The sequence below is a fragment of the Sus scrofa genome, chromosome 6 (assembly GCF_000003025.6).
Source record: "Sus scrofa isolate TJ Tabasco breed Duroc chromosome 6, Sscrofa11.1, whole genome shotgun sequence".
In the NCBI taxonomy this organism is placed as follows: Eukaryota; Metazoa; Chordata; class Mammalia; order Artiodactyla; family Suidae; genus Sus; species Sus scrofa.
In genome coordinates this window covers 100,449,314-100,471,163 of record NC_010448.4, presented here as the reverse complement: position 1 = coordinate 100,471,163, position 21,850 = coordinate 100,449,314, and the positions used below count along the sequence as shown (strand labels likewise).

Genomic DNA, 21,850 nt, shown 5'->3' with positions numbered 1-21,850 from the left:
CTTGGGGCCTGAAAAGTGGGGTTACCAGATTTACCAAATAGAAAATACAGGATGCCATGCCATAGTTAAAAACATGCTCATGGGGAGTTCCCGTCGTGGCGCAGTGGTTAACGAATCCGACTAGGAACCATGAGGTTGCGGGTTCGGTCCCTGCCCCTGCTCACGGCGTTGCCGTGAGCTGTGGTGTAGGTTGCAGACGCGGCTCGGATCCTGCGTTGCTGTGGCTCTGGCTAGGCTGGTGGCTACGGCTCCGATTAGACCCCTAGCCTGGGAACCTCCATATGCCGCGGGAGCGGCCCAAAGAAATAGCAAAAAGACAAACAAACAAACAAACAAAAAAACATGCTCATGGTTTAACCTGAAATTCAAGTTTAACTTGGTGTCCTGCACTTTATTTGGTGGCCTCACTCTTAAGACCCAAATCCTGCCTTGCTGAGGGAGGTGAAGAAGCCAGCCTGTGGCCCCACCGGTGAGTCACAGCTGGGTGTCTTCACAGGACAGGAGCCAGGCTCATCCCCATCGCGGGCAGACATCTAAATCAGGCTGGTTCTACTTGTACTCGAACGGCCAAAGGGGAGAGAGCTGGATGCTCCCTGGAGGGGATCTTCTAGAGCTGGAGTGGCCTTCCAGTTATAACCATGAAAGGCCCAAACTGTGTTTTAGCTTCATTAATAAGTAGGAAGTGGTAGCGGGAAGAAGGAGGAGGGGGGAGAGGGGCACAAAGCACGCGGCAGCCCTACAACCTGTTCTCTGTCCTGGTTTGGGTCTTCTTCCCCCCAACATGAGGACAAGGGTCTGGAATGCCTGGGCTGTCACCTCCCACTGCACATGGTGAACAGAAAGGCACAGTGAGGGCGTCCCCATGCATTGTCACTGCTGAGACGGCAAATGCTACTTTCCGGATCCAGCTGCCCAAGTGAGCTGCCTTCGGATTGCAGCTGTCTGCATTCCTCACACTGCCGTCTGCCACTGCACAACCTGCACGCCACAAGTGGCTGCTACCTTTTTCTAATATCTTCGTGCAGTTATTTTTTGGGAGGGAATTACAAATTTCAGAGACATCAGCCAGGAGGTACAGATTGTCACAGGGGTTCCGAAACATGAGCAAGTCACAGAAGGACAGGGCCCAGGACCCCAACTGTCTTCCCTCTTTATCACATTAAAATCTCTCCCAGAAATGGACATTGACTCTGTCACCTTCCATATGGTAAAAGTAGGTCATTACTAAGAGTGGTGGAGGGAGTTCCCTTTCTGGCACAGTGGAAACAAATCTGACTAGTATCTATGAGGATGCGGGTTCGATCCCTGGCTTTGCTCAGTAGGTGAAGGATCTGGCATTACCATGATCTGTGGTATAGGTCGCAGACATGTCTCAGATCCCACGTTGCTGTGGCTGTGGTGTAGGCTTGCAGCTACAGCTTCAATTCAACCCCTAGCCTGGGAACTTCCATATGCCACAGGTGCTGCCCTAAAAGAAGAAGAAAAAAAAAAAAAGTGGCGGAGACCTCTCTACAGTTAAGCATCGACAAAGTGACAGCATTCGTCTGAACATGTGGACCCCAGCCAGTGCCCAGAGCAGAAGTGAAATATATTTGGAGGGAACGAAATGATTCTTCAGAAAGCTTAGTTTAAAACTGCGAAGTTCATTAAAGGGATATATATTTATGGCTTTTAAATTTTCCTTGTTTTGAATTTCCACACATTCTCCCAGAAAAAATAGCTGATCAAGGAAAATGATCTCATCCCAAGGAGTGAAAATATAATTAACAATAAAAGAAGAGTTAACTATTTATGGTGCCCCATTTTTTTTTCTTTTCTTTTTCTTTCTTTCTTTTTTGGTCTTGCAAAATGCTGTTAGATCAAGTGCCGATAAACAGGGGTATGTCTAGGGGAACTTCTGTCTCCTTCCTATGTCCCCTGTGACAGTTTAAAGTACTTATGTGGCAAACAGCTGGTGCCCTCTGGAATTTAACCAACAGTATTGCTTGTTCACTGTAGAAAGTGGAGTTTAAAATCTTGGTAAAGAAATGAAAGTATTCGGGACTTCCCATTGTGGTTCAGAGGGTTAAGAACCCGACTAGTTTCCATGAGGAAGTGGGTTGGATCCCTGACCTCACTCAGAGGGATTAGGATCCGGCACTGCTGTGAGCTGGGGTGTAGGTCACAGACATGCCTCGGATCCTGCCTTGCTGTGGCTGAGGCATAGGCTTGCAGCTGTAGCTCCAATTCAGCCCCTAACCTGGGAACTTCCATATGCCGTGGGTGTGGCCCTAAAAAGACAAAAAAGAAAAAAAAAAAAAAAGGAAATGAAAGTATTCATACTCTGTGCTAATCTATTATATAGTCTCTTGTGATTTTTTATTTTTTAAAAACTCAAAATGCAAAGCATGAAATACGGCCAAGTATTCAACAGAATGTTCAACATTTTAAACGTTTCACAAAAGAAAAGCTCTTTTAAAAAAAGGGCCAATGGAGTTCCTGTCGTGGCTCAGCGGTTAATGAATCTGATTAGGAACCATGAAGTTGCAGGTTCAATCCCTGGCCTCGCTGGTTAAGGATCCAGTGTAGCTGTGAGCTGTGGTGTAGGCCAGCGGCTACAGCTCCGGTTAGACCCCTAGCCTGGGGACCTCCATATGCTGCGGGTGTGGCCCTGGAAAAGACAAAAAGACAAAAAATAAAAAATAAAAAAAGAGCCAATGGATTCAATTTACATTTTAAACTATTTAATAGAGGTATCTGTTGTACACATGGTTTTAGTTTAACATAAACACAACATTTCTCTCTGGAGACACTTAACCTGAGTTGGCAATGAACTCCGAACTGCAAAGATTTTGATTCACAAAATAATTCTCCTCAAAATAGAGATGACAGTTCCCAACTGAGGAGCTCCCCCAAAGTTCAGGACTCAGTCCCAGGACAGGAGTGAGGGGAGACTCCTTGGAGATCGAAAGCTGTGCTGAAGTCACAGGATTGCACTTGGGGACCCTTAATCAGAGTGAGCTTCCGCAGACAGCCCCGGAAGGAGGTCTGGCTGCTCAGGCAGTTTTGCTTTACATCAGCTGTTTGGGAAGGAAGAGAAGATAAATCTTGTTTAGTTTCGTTAAATGATATGGCTAGCACAACAAATAAAAACAAGCTCATGTGGTTTCTACATTAAAATGAGAAGAGTGTATTTCTACAGAAGTGGCTCCGGTAAGAGGCGAATGCATAGAAAACTATTAATGTACAATACTTTTAAGGCATAGCTGTGACTTAAAATGGCATAAAGGGGATTTTTATTTTATTATCGCTTGTATCAATTCCTTGGAACACCCAACATGCATAATTTGAATCCAAAATCTGTGTGAGAGGATAAGACGCAGGTTTGTCCTCTAAAATGAGTCCTGACCCCCAAGATGATTCCCAGCGCTGGGCATCACTGAGATGATTCACCTCGGTGCAGTCATCCAGCTTAGTGTACATCACATCCAGTGTCCTCAGAGTCTAAACTAATGATCAATTTGTATATGGATTAGTTTAATTTTCCAAGAATTCCTAGGTATCTGAAATTGACTTTCTAAAATGGTAAAGGGGAGTTCCCGTTGTGGCTCAGTGGTAACGAGCCTGACTAGTATTCATGCAGGTGTGGGTTCGATCCCTGGCCTCGCTCAGTGGGTTAAGGATCTGGCGTTGCTATAAGCTGTGGTGTAGGTCACAGACGTGGCTCAGATCCCATGTTGCTGTGGCTGTGGCATAGGCCGGCAGCTGTGGCTCCAATTCGACCTCCAGCCTGGGAACTTGCATATGCCATGGGTGTAGCCCTAAAAAAGAAAAAAAAAGGGGGACTTCCTGTTGTGGCTCAGTGGTGGCAAATCCAACTAGGAACCATGACGTTGCAGGTTCGATCCCTGGCCTCGCTCAGTGAATTATGGATCCAGCGTTGCCATGAGCTGTGGTGTAGGTCACAGACGAGGCTCAGATCCCGAGTTGCTGTGGCTCTGGCTTAGGCCAGTGGCTACAGCTCCGATTAGACCCCTAGCCTGGGAACCTCCATATGCCACGGGTGTAGCCCTGGAAAAGACAAAAAGACCAAAAAAAAAAAAAATGATCATATGGCAATACCCCTCAAATGTGAATGAGCAGAGCAGACGTCATACGCACCAGGATAGCCGCCCACATAAATGGGATTGTTGGTGTCAGCAGAGGTGGACTGGGTGTGTGGACTTTCAGCTCGAACTGTGTTCCCATCGACCATCAGAAGCACGCGGTGTTTGCTTTTGTTTGCCTGAAGCCTGTGCCACTTTCCATCGCAGAGAGTATGGGGAGCTTTGGGCTCGTATGTGGCTGTTATCCTACCAGCACCGTTGTTGACGTGAAACAAGAGCTGAACAACAGACACAGGCAAATATTCTTGGTGAGTTTTTCCCCACTTAAGGAGCACAATCCACTCATATAATGTTCTTGGAGTGGATCAAATCACAGCATCCTGTTAAAGAGGAGGGCTGCCTATGGAAGACAAACAATGTTTTTTGGGTTTTTTTTGGTCTTTTTTTGCCTCTTCTAGGGCAGCTCCCACAGCATATGGAGGTTCCCAGGCTAGAAGTCTAAGCAGAGCTGTAGTCACCGGTCTACGCCAGGGCCACAGCAACGAGGGATCCGAGCTGCGTCTGCAACCTACACCACAGCTCACCGCAACACCAGATCCTTAACCCACTGAGCAAGGCCAGGGATCGAACCCGCAACCTCCTGGTTCCTAGTCGGATTTGTTAACCACTGCGCCACTACAGGAACTCCCAAACAATGGTTTTGAAACTAATATAATAAACCTAGTTAATTCAACCAGGCTCTGCCCTGGAGAAGATCAACTATATAGACATGGTAGACATGGAAACTTGGTGAACACTATAAGGGTTTGGGTCCTTAAATCATGATCAATAAAATAGGAGAACTCCTGGGGAAAAAAAAAAGCCACATAGAGACTCTGATGCTATCCTATCAGAGTTCCAAAATTTCAGAGCAGGCAAATGGCCACCTCTGTTGGGACAAGCCTGAGGCACAGTTTTAGCCCTGCATCCTTAAATCAGTGCCTCGTTTTCAGGACCTCAGGAGCCTGTGGGTTTACTGAGGGCATTAGTTCATAGCAGTTGAAACAGCACCTGTGAAGGAACTTGACTACGTCCCTTCTGACAAACCACAGTTGTTTAGGCCAGTGGTTGCACAGAGAATCTGAGACCCGCAGAAGACGGGAGGGAAGAATTGTGAACGTCCTGTTGTAAGGTTCTTGTGCTACGTGTGAAGCTATTTAACATTCTTCCAAGGCAGACTGGGACAAACTAAAGAAGTATCTTCTAAAGCCTTCGACATCCACTAAAAATATTTTTAAGGAGTTCCCGTCGTGGCGCAGTGGTTAATGAACCCGACTAGGAACCAGGAGGTTGCAGGTTCGATCCCAGGCCTTGCTCAGTGGGTTAATGATCCGGTGTTGCCGTGAGCTGTGGTGTAGGTTGCAGACGTGGCTCGGATCCAGCGTTGCTGTGGCTCTGGCGTAGGCTGGTGCCTACAGCTCTGATTCGACCCCTGGCCTGGGAACCTCCATATGCCGCGAGAGCGGCCCAAGAAAATGGCAAAAAGACCAAAAAAAAAAAAAAATTTAAAAGAACAATAATATGCTGATAATAGAGGTAAAATATACATAGAAAATTACAGTTTTTGCAATTATGACACCTCTGATACCATTTCTCATATGTCACACCATGTGCAAATGGACACAAAAAATTCTCAAGTAGTTCCCATCATGGTGCGGCGGAAATGAATCTGACTAGGAACCATGAGGTTGTGGGTTCGAACCCTGGCCTCGCTTGGTGGGTGAAGGATCTGGCATTGCCGTGAGCTGTGGTGTACATCACAGACGTGGCTCGGATTCCACATGGCTGTGACTGTGGCTGGCAGCTGTAGCTCCCATTGGACCCTTAGCCTGGGAACCTCCATATGCCATAGGTGCGGCCCTAAAAGCAACAAAACAAAACAAAAACAAAAACAAAACATTTTCAAAATTCTTTCAAAATACAGGTAAGGAAAAAAGTTGGCTATAAGCCACAGGGCAGAGCGGCGGAAGTGTGGTATAGAAAAGTTTTGTTTCAATATGAAGATGACATGAAGGGGGAGAAGGGATGAAGGGCAAGAGATCCGATGTGACTTTCTTCTCTCCTCCCCACCCCGAGTCTAGCATATCTGGGGGTCCAAGTCCCAGTGGGGAGCAAGGCGGGGGGGTGATGCAAGAAACAAGCGAATACATTTGGGGAAATCAAGAGCCGTGTTCCTGGCCCTCCAAGAGGCAGGAGCTCAGAAAGAGTCAGGCATCGTTGCCCCACAGCAACGTGAGTTGGTCCCAGTGCAGTGAAAATGGTGGCAAAGCACATTAGGTAAAGACAGGACCCAAGTGACCACCACCCTGGCTCCCCATGGCCAATGAGGGGTAGAGCAGACCATACAAGCCCTCCTGTGCCCCTCTGGGGTTACAGAAGGTGGCTGAAGATGAGGAGGCACAGTTGGGACAGGAAGCCAGATCTACAGGGACACCTGCCGTGTCCAGGAGCAGTGTCCACGAACTGGTGGTGCTGAGACCTCAGACTCCTCGCCACAACCACCAGGGACAACTGGCCAAGTGCACAGAAGACAGAGGCTGCACCTGAAGACCCAGGAGTCGGGTGATGCCTCAGCACTGTCAGGGGAGAGCCCAGAACCCACAGAAAAGGACAAGGGCAATTAACATTCCCTCCTGCCTTCTTGACCAAGGGGAGCAGACTGGAATGAGAACCAGGAGAGGCTCTGATGAAGCCAATTTTAAAGCAGAAGACGCTAAACTGCTGCAAGTTATTGAATTCATTTTGTTCCCAATATGAGAAGGACTAGAGGCAGAAAAACAAGAGCAGAAGAATCAGAGGAACAAAAATGTGGCTTTTGCGCGCTCGCGCGTGCGCGCACACACACACACACACACACACACACACACATTGGACTGTGGTACATCCATCCTGGCGAATACTCTGCAATAAAAGAAATGAATTGTTATCACAACACACGTGGGTGAAATGCCAGGAAATGAGACTCGGTGGAAAAAGCCAATCTCGAGAGGACCCATACTAATGGTTTAATTCATATAACAGTTGTGAAATAACAATTAGAGAGATTAGTTGTTGCCAGGAGCGAGGGGTACGGGGGAAGGAGTTGGTATGGATGTAAAGCCATTTATGGGACAGCTGTCCTGATTGTGGTGCTTCTGTGAGATGACTTAAGTGATTAAAATTGTGTAGAACCACATGTGCATGCACACACACGGACATGTATAACTAGCATAACGGAATAATCTCTGTGGTGATGAGCCAATGTCGGCTTCGGAGATTTGACGTTGTACTAGTTATGCAGGATGCGCCCCCTGAAGGAACTGGGGATGCCCTATACCCGGTGTGGCAACTGTCAGTCTCCAGTGATTTCCAATAAAATGTTGACAGATATTAGGGAGGACAGGGCATCAGGTCAGCAACTTTCACTCAGTTTAAGGAAAAAAAATTCTTTGTATTGTAGTTGCAGTTTTGCTTTAAATTTAATTTTTATCTTTAAAAAGCTTTGGAGGGTTCTCTCTTTTGAAAGAGTAACTGAACTTTTTCTCTATCCCATTAAAGGAGATAATTAGAAATTTTGATCTCGATAGTTCTACTGTTTCTCAGGGGCTCTGTCTCTGACACTGGGGTGAGGCGGGGACCCCACAGATGCGACGCACCCACCTTGCCATTTACGATCTCTAAGCCAATGGCATCCACCTTGGCGCTGCTGATCCCAGGAGGACCCCGTTCTCAGAGGAGGTACGGAACTCCAGCGTGATGTTCACATCGGATCTCACTTTGTAGCCTTCTTTGACTGCAAAACACAAGGAAGACCTAAGTCAGGGTGAGGCCTGCCCAGCCCAGAGCGGCCATGGACTGGCTGGCTGGCTGGCTGGCTCCTCCCGACGTCCCAGAGACCTGGCTCCAGCTCCACTTCCACCAGAAAGTCACCACCATCCGCCGAGCCTCAGCCTGCACATCTGTAAGGGGAAGCAATGCTTTTAGGGCAGACACACACCATCAGCTGGGCTGAGCCTGCCTTGAGCTGAGGCAGGCACATCCCCTCATCCAGAGCCACAGAGGGAAGGAATCAAAAGAGTTTTTTTTTTTTGGTCTTTTTAGAGCTGCACCTGCAGCATATGGAGGTTCCCAGGCTAGGGGTCCAATTGGAGCTGTAGCTGCTGGCCTACGCCCCAGCCACAGCAACGCCAGACCTGAGCCATGTCTGCAACCTACACCACAGCTCATGGCAACACCGGATCCTTAACCCACTGAGCGAGGCCAGGGATCAAACCCTTGTCCTCATGGATACGAGTCAGGTTTGTTTCTGCTGAGCCGCAGTGGGAACTTCAACAGCAATTTGATCTACATAATCCCCTGATCATCCACCTGGCAGAGGGACATTTTATTTTTCCAACATCTGCTCTTGAGTATATCCCCATCTGCTGAGTATATTAGAGTCCACACTAGGTTTTCTTAAAGTGGGGCTTTAATTGAATAACTTTTTCATTCAGGTGATTTAAAAAAAAAAAAAAGGCTGAGATAAATTAGGGATATTAGCAATACCAGGCAGGTGTTGCCATGCCCAGGGCTGAGGGAAAAATGGGAAAAGGTGGTGTTGCTGGAGCTTAGAAGCAGAGAGTGAAGGAGAGCATCCAGCTAGCGTTCCCCCGCCTCCCTGCCACCCCAACCCCACCCCCACCGAGCCCCCTCGGAAGCTCAGGGCAAAGGAGCCCAGAAATGAGTTCCCTGTGATGGACAGCAGAAAAGGGGCCAGAGGAGCAGGGTTCTGAGTGCCCACAGGAAGTTAACCAGCAAACCAAGCATCCAAACTGCGGAGAGAACATAAGATATTATGACAAGGGCTAGTTCTAAGCCTTGAAGAATTTGCATTCCAAGGCATTTTAGAGATTTAAATTACCCCACTTATAACTGATTAATAGTTCAACGATCTAAATAGAGTTAGTTTCTTTATTAAATCTGACTTGCATTTTGTGTTGCTGATTTTTAATTCCAAGGTCTTGATTAACTTGGGCATAAAGCATGCCTTACATAAATGTGGGGAAAGTACAGATGCCACCAGCACCTCATATTGCCCTCTGCCTGGACGGCACCCCTCCTGATAGAAGAACATCTGGACAGCATGAGAGGCGCTTTTACACTGGAAGCAGAGCGGCCAGAATCCTCTGGAACAGGTAATGAAACATGGTCTGGCTGCAGCTTATCCAGTGGTCCTGTCCTATCATGTAACCATTGGATCCATATCATCTTAGAGTACAGGTGAATCCCAAAGTTTTCTTTCAAGGTCCTTGGTGATACATACCAAAGGCCGCATATCCACTTCCTTCGAAGAAAGTTCCTTCCTCGGCTGCTGCATAGCACCTGCTTACCGCAGATGCAGACTCCGGGCTGTCCTTGTCCAGCTGTTTACTGTTTACTGCCACCTCCCCAATGCAAGCAGGAATGCTGTGGGTGATCTACGCCAAATGATGTAGGGTAGATGCTGCTTAGTATAGGAAGGGCAAGAGCAGTTTTTCCTACACTTCAGCAAAACACATTAAAATACTATCTTTAGGTTTTAAAAATCTCTTTGCCACAAGACTTCACATGAAGGGCTCACGTAAGGCTATTGTAATGTGTCAAAGGGGTTTCCTATTCTTCTGAGTGAATATCATGGACATCAAGACAGGAGTTTTTGGGAGTTCCCATCGTGGCTCAGCAGAAACAAATCTGACTAGTACCCATGAGGATGCAGGTTCGTTCGATCCCTGGCTTTGCTCAGTGGGTTAAGGATCTGGCGTTGCCATGAGCTGGGTGTAGGTCGCAGATACAGTTTGGATCCCTCATTGCTGTGGCTGTGGCATAGGCCACCAGCTGCAGCTCTACTTCGACCCCTAGCCTTCGAACTTCCATATGCTTCAGGTGCAGCCCTAAAAAGACAATAAATAAACAAACAAATAAATAAAATAAAATAAATAAAAAAGACTGAGGAGTTTTCTAATATTTTGCTGGACTTTTCCTGAGTTGTGCTGGGGCTGAAGCAGCTGTGCAAAGGGACATGTTCATAAACCAACAGGCAGGATGGCTGGTTGGGCTTCAGGAAGAAGCCCCAATACACTATTAAGGGACGTGGTTTAAGAGGATTGCATCTTGCAGCCAAGCCCTGGGCCCAAACAAGATAATTTAAACATAAACGTATTCCTGCACAAAACAAGCAGCCACAGGAAAGGCATGAGGGCTCACGGAGAAGACGCTGCTTACATTTCCAATGTTCCTGGCCCTGTACTCGGAGGGCAGGCCTCCCAGGTACAACTTTCCTTCCACATCCAGGGTGGTGGCATCTCCTACTGTGGTCACCATGGGGGAATCCTGGCCGTCGACCGTCAGGAAGCCCTTCCTTTTGAAGTACTCAGTCTTGACCTAGAGCAGAAAGAACACAGGCCTCATTTCACAACTTTAGCAGATGTCTGTTTGCAGCATCTGTTCACTCCAGCAGTCATAGCCTGAAAGAAATCCTAAAGGATGGGAGTTCCTGTCGTGGCTCAGTGGGAACGAATCTGACTAGGATCCACGAGGACATAGGTTCAATCCATGGCCTTGCTCAGTGGGTTAAGGATCCGGCACTGCCTGTGGTGTAGGTCACAGACCCGGCTCAGATCCCGTGTCCACTGTGGCTGTGGCGTGGGCTGGTGGCTACAGCTCAGATTAGACCCCTAGCCTGGGGACCTCTGTATGCCCCTGGTGTGGCCCTAAAAAAAAAAAAGCCTAAAGGATGGCTCAGGTTTTCACATAGTCACTGTTGAGAAGAGGCTGAGCCTGGAGCAGGTTAGAACAGAACACGTGCCAGGGTCCGAATCCCAAGAACACAAATGCCATGAGGTCACGTAGGGCTCATTCATGCCACGCCTGAGCTCGATTTACCTCTTGTCAAATGGAGAACATTTTGGGTACCCTTGTTCATTCCAGTGTTTGCTGAGTGTCTGTTAGGTGTCAGACACAGAGGGAGGCCCCGGGCATATTTTAGGAAACAGAAAAGGTCCCCGCCCACAAGGAGCTTACGTTCTATGGGCGCAGATACCAGAATCAAAGCAGGCTGGAAATCAGGGTATAATTCCAGCCGTGACACGGAGCAGACCCTAGGGCCGGGTGGAATGGAACCCTGAAGAGTGATCACAAGCTTCCTGGGAGCATACCGTGTGCCACTGGCCGTCGCTGAGGAGCGCAGGGTGCCAGACCTTTGTCCTGCCCTTCCCAAGGTCGAACATAAAGTGGAGACGGCCCTCTTGCAGCTGGAGTGCAGCGTAATCGACCTGGTTCTGATGGGCCATGTAGTAAATCAGGCCGCTGGAGGCGAACGTTCGGATGCTCAGCTGCACTGAGAGCCTGGAGGGAAGCAAGTGCTCAGCCCTCGGCAAGGAATAGGGTTTCACGTCTACTCTTTCAAATAACAGCAGCAAGAGGACCCAGTCCGTGCCTCTGCTTTTACATTCAACATCTCGGACCATTCCCCGCTCCTTCGTGTATCCATCCATCCACTTGACTCATGGCTACTGCGGGTACCTCGCTCTGCCAAGAATGGTTCTAGGAGCAGAGGACCAGGCAGGGAATGGAGGAAGGTCCCCGTCCCTGGGAAACTAATACCAGAATCATATCAGAGAGTTCAAGTCGGGTCACATGGAGGCCAACAGTGATCACATCAAATTGTCAGGACAGCAGCTCTGAAAGACGGCATTGCTGAGCTCTACGTGGAAGGTGGGAGAGAGCCCGGCAGAGCTCCGTGGGAGAGGCCACATCGTGTTTCAAGATGGTAAGAGTTGGTGAAAAGAATGGCTTGACCATGGTGGTCAGCCAGCAATCCCCAAGGGGCCCCGCAGGGGTGGCGGAAGGCTCCGTCTGAGTGTCCTCCCATAGAAGGAAGTACAGCGTCACTGAGACACACCCTGAGGGATGGGGACAGGGACAGGAGGGCAGGGGGCTCTGAGAGGCAGTGTTTGGATTTTATAAGTGCAGCTGGAAGTCACAGGAGGGCTTTAAGGAGGATGGGAGTGGATGGATTTATATCTTAAAAGGAACCCTGATGTGAACAACAAATTAGGTAGGGCCAAAGTGACAGCAGGGGTCAGAGTGACAGCAGGTGCCAGGGTGACAGAAGGTGTCAGGTGGGCAGCTGTTACAAGAGTCCACAGAACCAGACGGTGGCCCAGCCCAGGGTGGTGGGGGGATGTGGAGGACCCGGACCAAGGAGCAGCAGGACTTGCTAAGGGACTGAATTTGGAGGAAGGGGAGAGCACAGGCGCTGGGTTTGGCCTTGGGCAGCCAGGTGAAGGGCGATGACACCTACAGAAATGCGGGTTTGGGGGAGACAGTGAATTCTCGTTGGCACCTGCCCCACCCCTTGTGGAGGAGTCCAAGGGCCATCTGGGTGCCCAACCCCTGAGTTCTAAGTGGAGCTCAGCGCCAGGTTGTGGACATTAATGCACAGAGATGGTATTTCCAAGCTGCTGGAGTTCACCAGCCACCACGGAGAGTACTTGGACGAGGCTGGGCCTCCCTGATAGAGGTGGAGCCTGCAGAGGGACCCTCTGGTGGGCTTGGAGGGGCGGGAGACATGAGGCCAGGAGGCCTGATGGTCAAGGAAGCAGAGGGGCCAAGTGCACCAGTGCTGTGGAAGGCCTGGAAACAGCAAAAAGGACGTGGCCATGGCAGGTCTCAAATGACCCTGGTGAGGAGGGAGGAGGTGGGGAGGGGGATTAATGTGGGACGGGCGGTACCTGGTGTGGGGGGAAGGGGTGGGGGGCGGCATCTCCTGGAGAGTTTCTGTTTTAAAAGATAGCAACTTGGGAGTTCCTGTCGTGGCTCAGTGGTTAACAAATCCGACTAGGAACCATGAGGTTTTGGGTTCGATCCTTGGCCTCACTCAGTGGGTTAAGGATCTGGCATTGCTGTGAGCTGTGGTGTATATCACAGATGCAGCTCAGATTTGACATTGCTGTGGCTGTGGTGTAGGCCGGTGGCTACAGCTCCGATTAGACCCCTAGCCTGGGAACCTCCATGCACCGCGGGTGCGACCCTGAAAAGACAAAAACACCAAATAAAAGTAAAAAATTAAAAAAATAAAAGGTAGCAACTACCAGATAGGAAGCAGGCACAGGGGTCACAGGCTCAGACTCTGGGGCCAGAGCACCTGGACCTGAATCCCAGCTCTGCCTTGTGAGCCGGAGCAGGTGTCCCCCTTCCCCGGGCCTCCGATTCTTTGTCTATAAAATGAAGGCAGGAAGTCACTGCTTCCTCAGAGGATAATTATGATAATTGTGGGGTGTGTGTGAAATACGGAGATGGTCTCTGGCACAAGAGTCTGTCCTCTGACGCTCACTGATGGTGACTGGATGATGGTCCTGATGCTGCCTGTGTGTTGACAGGACCCAGGTTTGAAAGAGGGAGAAATGGGGGGAGAGGGGAGGGGATACTCCAGGGGACAGTTCCCTGTGGCAGGGGACGGGAGAGTGGGGATGAAGGGAGGGCTCTTTCTGGTGGTGGGCAGACCTCTGAGGGAGGGAAGTCAGCAGCTGGGGGGTGAAGAGAGGCTGTGGGGACACAGAGAGTCTTGAGATAAGAATCGATGAAGAATCTAAAACGTGAAGATATTAGCCACGCATACTGGGTCCCCGTAAACTTAGAGTTTGGAAGTTCCATCTGAGATCTGTGGCCACAGCTTAAAGTCAAACCAGGCAAGAAAGAGAGACACGTTCCTGCAGCCCTGACCACCAGCTCGGGCTCTGGTGGGACCAGGACCAGCATGGGCTCCACCTGGGGTCACCCTGGCAGAGATGAGTGGGTGAAGGGGCCTTGCTCTGGAACCTGCTATTATCATGGCACCAAACCCATTTGGGGCAGGGGACAGACTGTGCTGTGGGAGCTAGGAAGGGGGTGAGGGTGGAGAGAAGCACGAGGGTTTAGGGGTCTCCTTGCAGGGGAGGAGCTGCTGGAGGGGACCTGCCAGAGTAGGGCCGAGGAGTACGAGGTCCTAACTGGGATGCTTAGAGATGGCGGAGGTGGGGTGGGCCCTTGTGAAGTGCTCAAGGGTGTGACCACGGGGTTGTGGGGGCGGGGGTGGCTGGGAGAAGGAGGAAAGGAGCTCTGACAGATTGGAGCTAGAGGACCTCAAGATCAGGTGCTGGGGGCTCCGATCTCAGGGGCAGATGGCGGGAGCTGCAGGGAAAAGACAGAGCCAAGGTCCGGGCGGGGCAGTGACCTCAGATGACAACGACCCGAGTGCAGAGCAAGGTGCGGCTACAGGCATGTGCTTTAGAGGCTGAAGTTCACAGAAGATGTGGGAGCACGGCGGGGTCCTGAGGAGCCTTGGCCATGAGATCCCTGGATGTGAGCCCCCTTCACAGAAAGGAGGAGGGAACCTGGGACACGTGGGTGTGAGGTCGGGGGGATGGCAGAAGGCCGTGGCTGTGGGGGTGGTACCAAGGAGCTGGGGGGCCCAGTGAAAGAGTGTGGATAGACAGTTTCATCAAAGCAGTGAACGCTGACTGCAGCATGCGGTCCCGAGTCTAGATGGTGGATCCAGAGGACTTGGGATTTTTGATAGAAGAGTGATTCCCACACCTTCGTGCAGACACGCGGAGGCAGCGACCAGCCCTCCTCCAGATGGGGCTCAAACCACAGGAACCCCTGAGTTCCACACACAGACATGGCCTTCCTCCCTGGGCCTTCTCACTGCCACCCCTGGTGGCTAGTTGAACCCTCCATGATGAAACAGGAGAAGCTTCTGGAAAAGACTCATCCTGCATTCACCCAGCCGTGAGACACCTCATGAGGACTTCAGGGCAATGCCTACCTCCTTCGGACAACCAGTTGATTAAAGGGCAGCACGAGGTGGCTGCCCTGTGTGAGGCCAAACTGGTGGGCGTTGGAGATGAACTCTGGGGCTCTGTCCACGGCACACACTCCCTGTAAGAGATGCACAGGCTCTCAGCCATGCCCAACCAGGACCCACGCCAACACGGACATGTTTTTGCATGAAGGACCCATCTCAGATGCTCTGAGAAGATCCTGAGGGTGCCGGTGGCCACAGGAGTAGCCCAAGCACCGGGAATTGGTAAGTGTCCACCCACAGGCGACAGGCCGGGCTCGTTCCTCCCCAAAGGAGCAAGGGGCACCCAGGATGAGGCTGGCTGGAGGGAAGTGTCCTGACTCCAGACCCAGCGAGGCCTCAGAATCACTTTTCCAAGACAAGGTTCTGAACTCAGAGATAAGCCTTGCTTGGAAGATACCGCTTTTGCATGACAGAGTGCAAACTTTCAACCAAGGAAACAGAAATCAGAAAAAGGAAAAAAAAAAAAGTGAAAATCAACCAGGGCTACTGTGAAAAATATTTGGTCAAACCTAGCTGTTCCTAAGTGAGTCAAATCTTTTTTATTTTTTTTTAAACCAATGGTGATATGTCCAGTGGCTTACATAAATCCTTATTTTCATGTTTCGGACTACATCCCAGGTGATAATGAGTCCTTAGAGACTCTGCCCCAAAGTCTGGGGTAGGGCAGCCCAAGGAGGTGCTCACAGCCTGGACGCCAGGCCCTGGCAGGTTGTGGGGAGCACTGCCCGACCCCCTCCACCTTCACCACAGGGATAACCCTAACCCCCCAGCCTCCTTCAGACAGTGGCTTCCAGCTGGTTCTTCCCACCAGTAGAGGGCGGTGTGGGGAGGCTGCAGAGGGAGTGGGAGAAGCCAGGCATTTCTCCTCCTGCCCACCTCCCTGGCAGGGCTGCTCCTCGGTGCTGTGGGGCCCCTCAAGACCCTCTCTGTTCAGACCCGCTCCCTGGGCACCCCCTCTCCCCCATGAGTCACTGCTCCAGCATCACTGTGCAGCTTTCCTAACTCCTTTCTAGCCAGGTCCCCCCTGGGTGGTGTGCTTGCTTTCAGGCTGGATCTGAATGATGGAATTAAAGCAGCCCCCTTACTGGACTCGGTAGAGGCTGGGGTTCCGGCAGGAGTTCGCCATCCTCTCCAGGGAGAGCCAGCTTGGGTCTTTCTGAGGGCGAGCAGGAGTCCAAGTCCACGTGCTCATAGCCAATGGCACCGGTGAAATCCAAAAGTCTAGATACAAACCAAGTGTGTTCAGGATTAATGAAGACAGTACGAACCGACACGTGAGCCAGGGTCATTTGATTCCTGGGCACTTGAAATCCATTCAAAAACATTCATATAATACTGTTAGAGGTATCAGATTGACCACCCCCCTCAGGGGCTACAAGTCCGTATCCTACTTACATATCCTCTTGTTCGGCTCTTCTGCCTGAAATGCAAGCCCGCTGACCTGCCCCTGAGCCCATCCCCATATGTCCATCTGGCCATTGCCAAGCCGCCCTCAGGAGGTGGCTCCAAGGCCATCATCTCCCCCTGCAGCCTTGGCTGGGCTGCCTCAGGGCCAGCGTCTGGCTCTAACTCACACCACGCTGCACAGCGGCCCCAGTGAAACCCTCGTTTCTTTCTCACAGGTTTCCCTTTACATGTCCCCTATCTGCGTGTCCCTGTCAGGACTTTCCGAGGACTCAGTTATGAACAGTACTTAGACGTTTCTGCCCTACTGGATTCCCAGCCTCACAGTTTCCAGTAGGAAGAAGATGCCTAATCGATTAATTATAAACAGACTATTGGGTGAATAAATAAATCGACTGAGGGAGTTTCCTGGTGGTGCAGCAGGTTGAGGATCTGCTGTTATCACTGCAGTGGTTCAGGTCACTGCTGTGTTGCAGGCTTGTTCCTTCTTGGCCTGGAAACTCCTACATGCTGTGGGTGTGGACCCAAAAATACATATATACATGCACATATTTATATATAATGTACAAATAACGGAGGCAAGGCTCTGATGTCATCATTGTGTTGCTACCCACTCCAGCCCATTAGCCTTTTCAATTTCAAGAACTCCTAAGAAGTTTCCTCACAAAAGACAGTGTCACCATGAAAGAGCCACGTCCTTGCTTAAGGTCACAGGGCAGGTCACGCACATCTCGTTTCTCCTGTGCGGATTCTGCCTCCAAACGCCCCCCACCCAGGTCAGAGCACAGTCCTGTCCCCCCACACGCAGACCACAGGCAGAGGGGGAGTGAGGAGGAAATAAACGCCCATGGGTGCAGGTAATTCCCTCCTTCATCCTCATCAGCTCCACATGGGAACAGAGACTTCCGGTTCTCAATCAGACCGTAATTGTTTTAGGAGGAACCATTCATAACATTCATAATCTGAAACTGCCAATAGCCCAGTTGTAAAGCCTCCTTTAAAGCAACGAGCTCAAGAAACTTTTGGAGTGCCCGTTGTGGCTCAGTGGGTTAGGAACCTGACTAGCATGCCTGAGGATGCAGGTTTGACCCCTGCACAGTGGTTGAAGGATCTGGTGTTGCAGTGAGCTGCGGGGTGGGTTGCAGCTTTGCTGTGGCCATGGTGGAGGCCGGCAGCTGCAGCTCCGATTAGACTCCCAGCCTGGAACTTCCATATGCCGCAGGTGCTGCCCTAAAAAGAAAAAAGAAAAAAAAAATGACAGCAAGAAAGTTGCTTCACAAAGTCTCTACATTCTCAAAACACATGCCAAAATGTATTTGACCTTGGCTGCCTGTTGACAATCCTGTGCATCTACTGTTTAGCGGTTCCTTTTTCCTCACCCGTGATGCCTGGATCTAGCCATCCTTCTAGGCCAATAAAATCCATTTGAGGGACACTCATGGTAGAACATGGGAGTCACTTATTTTTTGGGAACTTGTAGCATCCTGGGCCATCTCGAACAGCAACATGAGGTTGTGGGCCAGTGCTAGCACTCAGTAGTAAAGGTCAGAAAGTGCAGCAGCACGCTGAGAGCAGCCACACTTACTCCATGTTGAAGATCAGGTTTTGAATACAGCCCTGGAAGGAGCTTCTCATCTTGAGCACAGGTGCCTCCACGCCCTCTGGAACTCCCCCTATGTATAGGTTGGACACGTTTATTGTCCTGCTTTCTGTGGACGGGCCCAACTTCATGTCCACAGGAGTCGTCTCATCCAGCTGGACAGTGATAATTCTAAAAGGTTAGAGAAGAAAATAAAGGTTTTCACATATAATGAAATGCAACTGTCCATTTTAATATCTCATTCTGGCAAGTTCTTACCCAATCATAAAAGTTCCCTGACGATAAATTTTAACCTGACATTTAACGTGTGTGTGAATAAACAGGTGAATCCTGAAAATTAAACCTCACAGCTGAACAAGCTCCAAAAATGAACGGAACGTGATTATGTATTATTCGATTCAATTGACTTTTGGAGAGTTGTCTTTTACTTCTCTACCTGTGACAAAATGTGCAGCATGTTTTTAAAACATTTGGTCTAGCGTTTTGCAGGGAGATTATACAGGAATACTGATATAACATCATTTCCCATGTCATGGTTTATGTTTTGCTATTTACTGTGCTACTATTTACCATTTTATCATTCCCCATTAGTATTTACTAATAATATAACACGATGTGACAGAATGATTCCAACATAAAGACAGTAAGTTGGGCTCCAGAAAAGGTCAGGGCTAAGGCTGTTCACTTATGAAAATGCAGTCAATATCTTCTTACAAAATATACAAAACTGATTTCCAAGGAGGTATCCTAGAAAGTGTTTACACCCTTTTTGGAAATATAACTCTGGATGTTAATGACATCATATGAATTATCTCAATCACTTCACAGCACAGAGCACCATAAAGCTTCCTACTGGGGAAACTTGGGAAGGTTACGCAAATACCTCCCACTCCTTATCAAGGAAATGGAGTGCTCCTGGCCATCGCTGTAGGTGCCCGTGGGAGCACGCGGGAGAGCCCTCTTCAGGCTGGTTCCATCCCCGGCATTGACGTGTACTTCAATGAGGCCTTCGATGAGCACGATGGAAAAGAAGGGCTGGGAAGATTGCACAGAGAATTCCCATAGGAAAGACATTACTCCATGATTGAAAGAATTGTCATCTTACTACGTAATGCGGGAGTATTAGCACCAAGGAAGCGGCCCCATAAGAATATCACCATCTAACACAACTATTTTCGATGTGGCATATGACTTTCTAATCTCTGCTTAAATAATTCACATTCTGATTATGCTGCTATCACTAACCATGTCAAGGATTTCCATTTCTATATACTCTTCACGCTTATTACGTATTGATGCATTATGTTCTAACACATAGTAATACCCTAAGTTCCTGTGTTCAAACATATAGTTACATTGTAAGTCACAGATCTATTTCTCTTTTCCCCCAGTTTTATTAAGATATGATTGACACATGCCATTGTATTAGTTTTGGGTATATAACACAACCATTGGCTATTTGTATATACTGCAAAAAGGTCACCCCAATACGTTTAGTTAGCATCCATCACCTCACATAGCTACAAACTGTTTTTGTTGTGGTGAGAAATTTCAAGATCTACTCTCTTAGGAGTTCCCGTTGAGGCTTAGTGGAAACGAATCTGATTAGCATCCATAAAGATGCAGGTTCGATCCCTGGCCTCGCTCAGTGGGTTAAGGATCCAGCATCGCAATGAGCTGTGGTGTAGGTCGCAGACAAGGCTCGGATGTGGCGTTGCTGTGACTGTGGTGTGGGTCAGCAGCTACAGCTCTGAATCCACCCCTAGCCTGGGAACTTCCATATGCCATGAGTGTGGCCCTTAAAAAAAAAAAATCTACTCTCTTACTTACTTTCCAATCTGTTCTGTTTCTGTGAGTTTGTTTCTTTAGATTCCACATATAAATGAAATCATAGAATATTTGTCTTTCTCTGTTTGACTTCTAATACCCTCAAGGTTCATACATGTTGTTTTATAGGATTTCCTCCTATTTTATGGTTGAATAATATCCCACTGCACATTTACACCACATCTAATTTATCCATTCGTCTACTGATAGACACTAACCCTAACTCTAACCCTGTGATGTCTTGACTACTGTAAATAATGTTGCATTGAACAAGAGGGTGAAGCTATCTCTTCCAGACAGTGATTTCATTGCCTTCCATTATATACCTGGAAGTGGAATTGCTGGATTGTATGGGAGTCCTATGAACTTTTTGAGGACACTCCATACTGTTCTCCATAGTGGCTGCACCAATGTACATTCCCACCAACAGTGCACCCGGGGTCCCTTTTCTCCTCATTCTCACCAGCACGTTATTTCATGTCTTTTCGATGGTAGCCATTCTCAGGGGTGTGAGGTGAGAGCTCCTTGCAGAATCTATTCCTTTGTTTAAAAAAACTTTTAAAAATACAGCAAATACTTGCATGAGGATGTTCTAATTTTTTATTATCACACATAATGAAAATTTAACCTTCCCCACCCTTGTGAAATTTTAAAGATTTTTAAACATGGGATTAAAGAGTTGAAGCTTTGAAAATATTGAAGGCTTTTCATCCTTTTTTTCGCCACTCTGAGAGAGGGTCACCAGTAGAACTGGCTTTTCACAAGGCCTCACCAGCACTGGGTGACATGATCTCTTTTGTGCTGACTTAGTAGCACATTTTGATTTACTAGAGGCCGTATTAAGATTGGTGGAGGAAAACAGTTTGATGGTGCCTCAGAAAGTTAACCCTAGAATTTTCATACGACCCCAGCAATTCTATCCCTGGGTATATACCCCAAAGAATTGAAAACAGGTTCTCCAGCAAATACTTGTATGAGGATGTTCATAGCAGCAGTATTCAGACTAGTCAAATGGTAGATTCAACCCTCAACAATAACCAAATTATGCTCTGTAGACAGTGGGATATCATTTAGCCATGGAAAAGGATGTACTGATAAGTCCTACAGTATGGATGAACCATGAAAACACGCTAAGAAAAAGACACAAAGGAGTTCCCATTGTGGCTCAGAGGGTTATGAACCCAACTAGTATCCATGAGGATGTGAGTTTGATCCCCGGCTTCAATTGGTGGGTTAAGGATCTGGCAGACAGGCTTAGATCCGGGGTTGCTGTGGCTGTGGCATAGGCTGGCAGCTGTAGCTCCAATTGGACGACCCCTAGCCTGGGAACTTCCATAGGCTGCATGTGTGGCCCTAAAAGCAAAAAAAAAAAAAAAAAAAAGAAAAAGACCCAAAAGATCACATGTATGAGTTCATTTATATGAAATATTCAGAAAAGGTAAATTCATTCATAGATACAGAAAGATGACTGGTGGTTTGCAGATTTAGAGAAAGAGGGACAATGGAACGGGCAGACTATTTACCAGGCAGAGGCTTTTATTTGGGTGATGAAAATGTGTTGGAACTGGATAGAGAAGGTAGCCTCACGAGAGTGTGGAAGCACTAAATGCCACTGAATATTTCTCCTAAAAATAGTTACTTTTATCTCAACTTAAAAAGGCTGTTGGAGACCACGAGCTATTCTGTCCTTGTTAGACCCGCACCACGTGGCTTGTGAGGTGTGTGGGGTCTAAGACCGGGCTCTGAAATAACAGCTGTGTATCTTGGGCAGCTTAACCAGGCTCTCTGAATCCCGTTGTTTCCTCCGCAAAAGAATGGAGGCAGCATTCACGCTGAAGTGTGGCTGAGATAATTACACAGCACTGTCTGTACAAGATCTTGCACAGCAGACAACGGTACCCTCAATTGTAGCTGCATGGCTTCCACTTCAGACAGACAACACACTAGCATTCTGTGAACCTCTTCCAAGTCCATGATGTATGAAGTTTGAGCAGAGGAAAGGGTAATTATTACCTCTGCCATTGAAACTAATGATAGGCAGCAAGTATCTCT

General features: G+C 48.6%; 1 protein-coding gene across 1 annotated transcript in view; it reads right to left on the bottom strand.

Annotated features, from left to right (window-relative positions):
• The window catches only part of LAMA1 (laminin subunit alpha 1), a 135,615-nt gene continuing 116,471 nt past the window's right edge, over positions 2,707 to 21,850 (bottom strand). The window contains 11 exon segments of the mRNA XM_021096069.1: positions 2,707 to 3,059; positions 4,141 to 4,363; positions 7,764 to 7,819; positions 7,822 to 7,896; positions 9,406 to 9,559; positions 10,344 to 10,502; positions 11,276 to 11,465; positions 14,929 to 15,041; positions 16,053 to 16,188; positions 17,957 to 18,142; positions 18,855 to 19,006. Coding sequence (XP_020951728.1) covers positions 2,899 to 3,059; positions 4,141 to 4,363; positions 7,764 to 7,819; positions 7,822 to 7,896; positions 9,406 to 9,559; positions 10,344 to 10,502; positions 11,276 to 11,465; positions 14,929 to 15,041; positions 16,053 to 16,188; positions 17,957 to 18,142; positions 18,855 to 19,006 — 1,605 coding nt within the window. The 3' untranslated portion in view covers positions 2,707 to 2,898.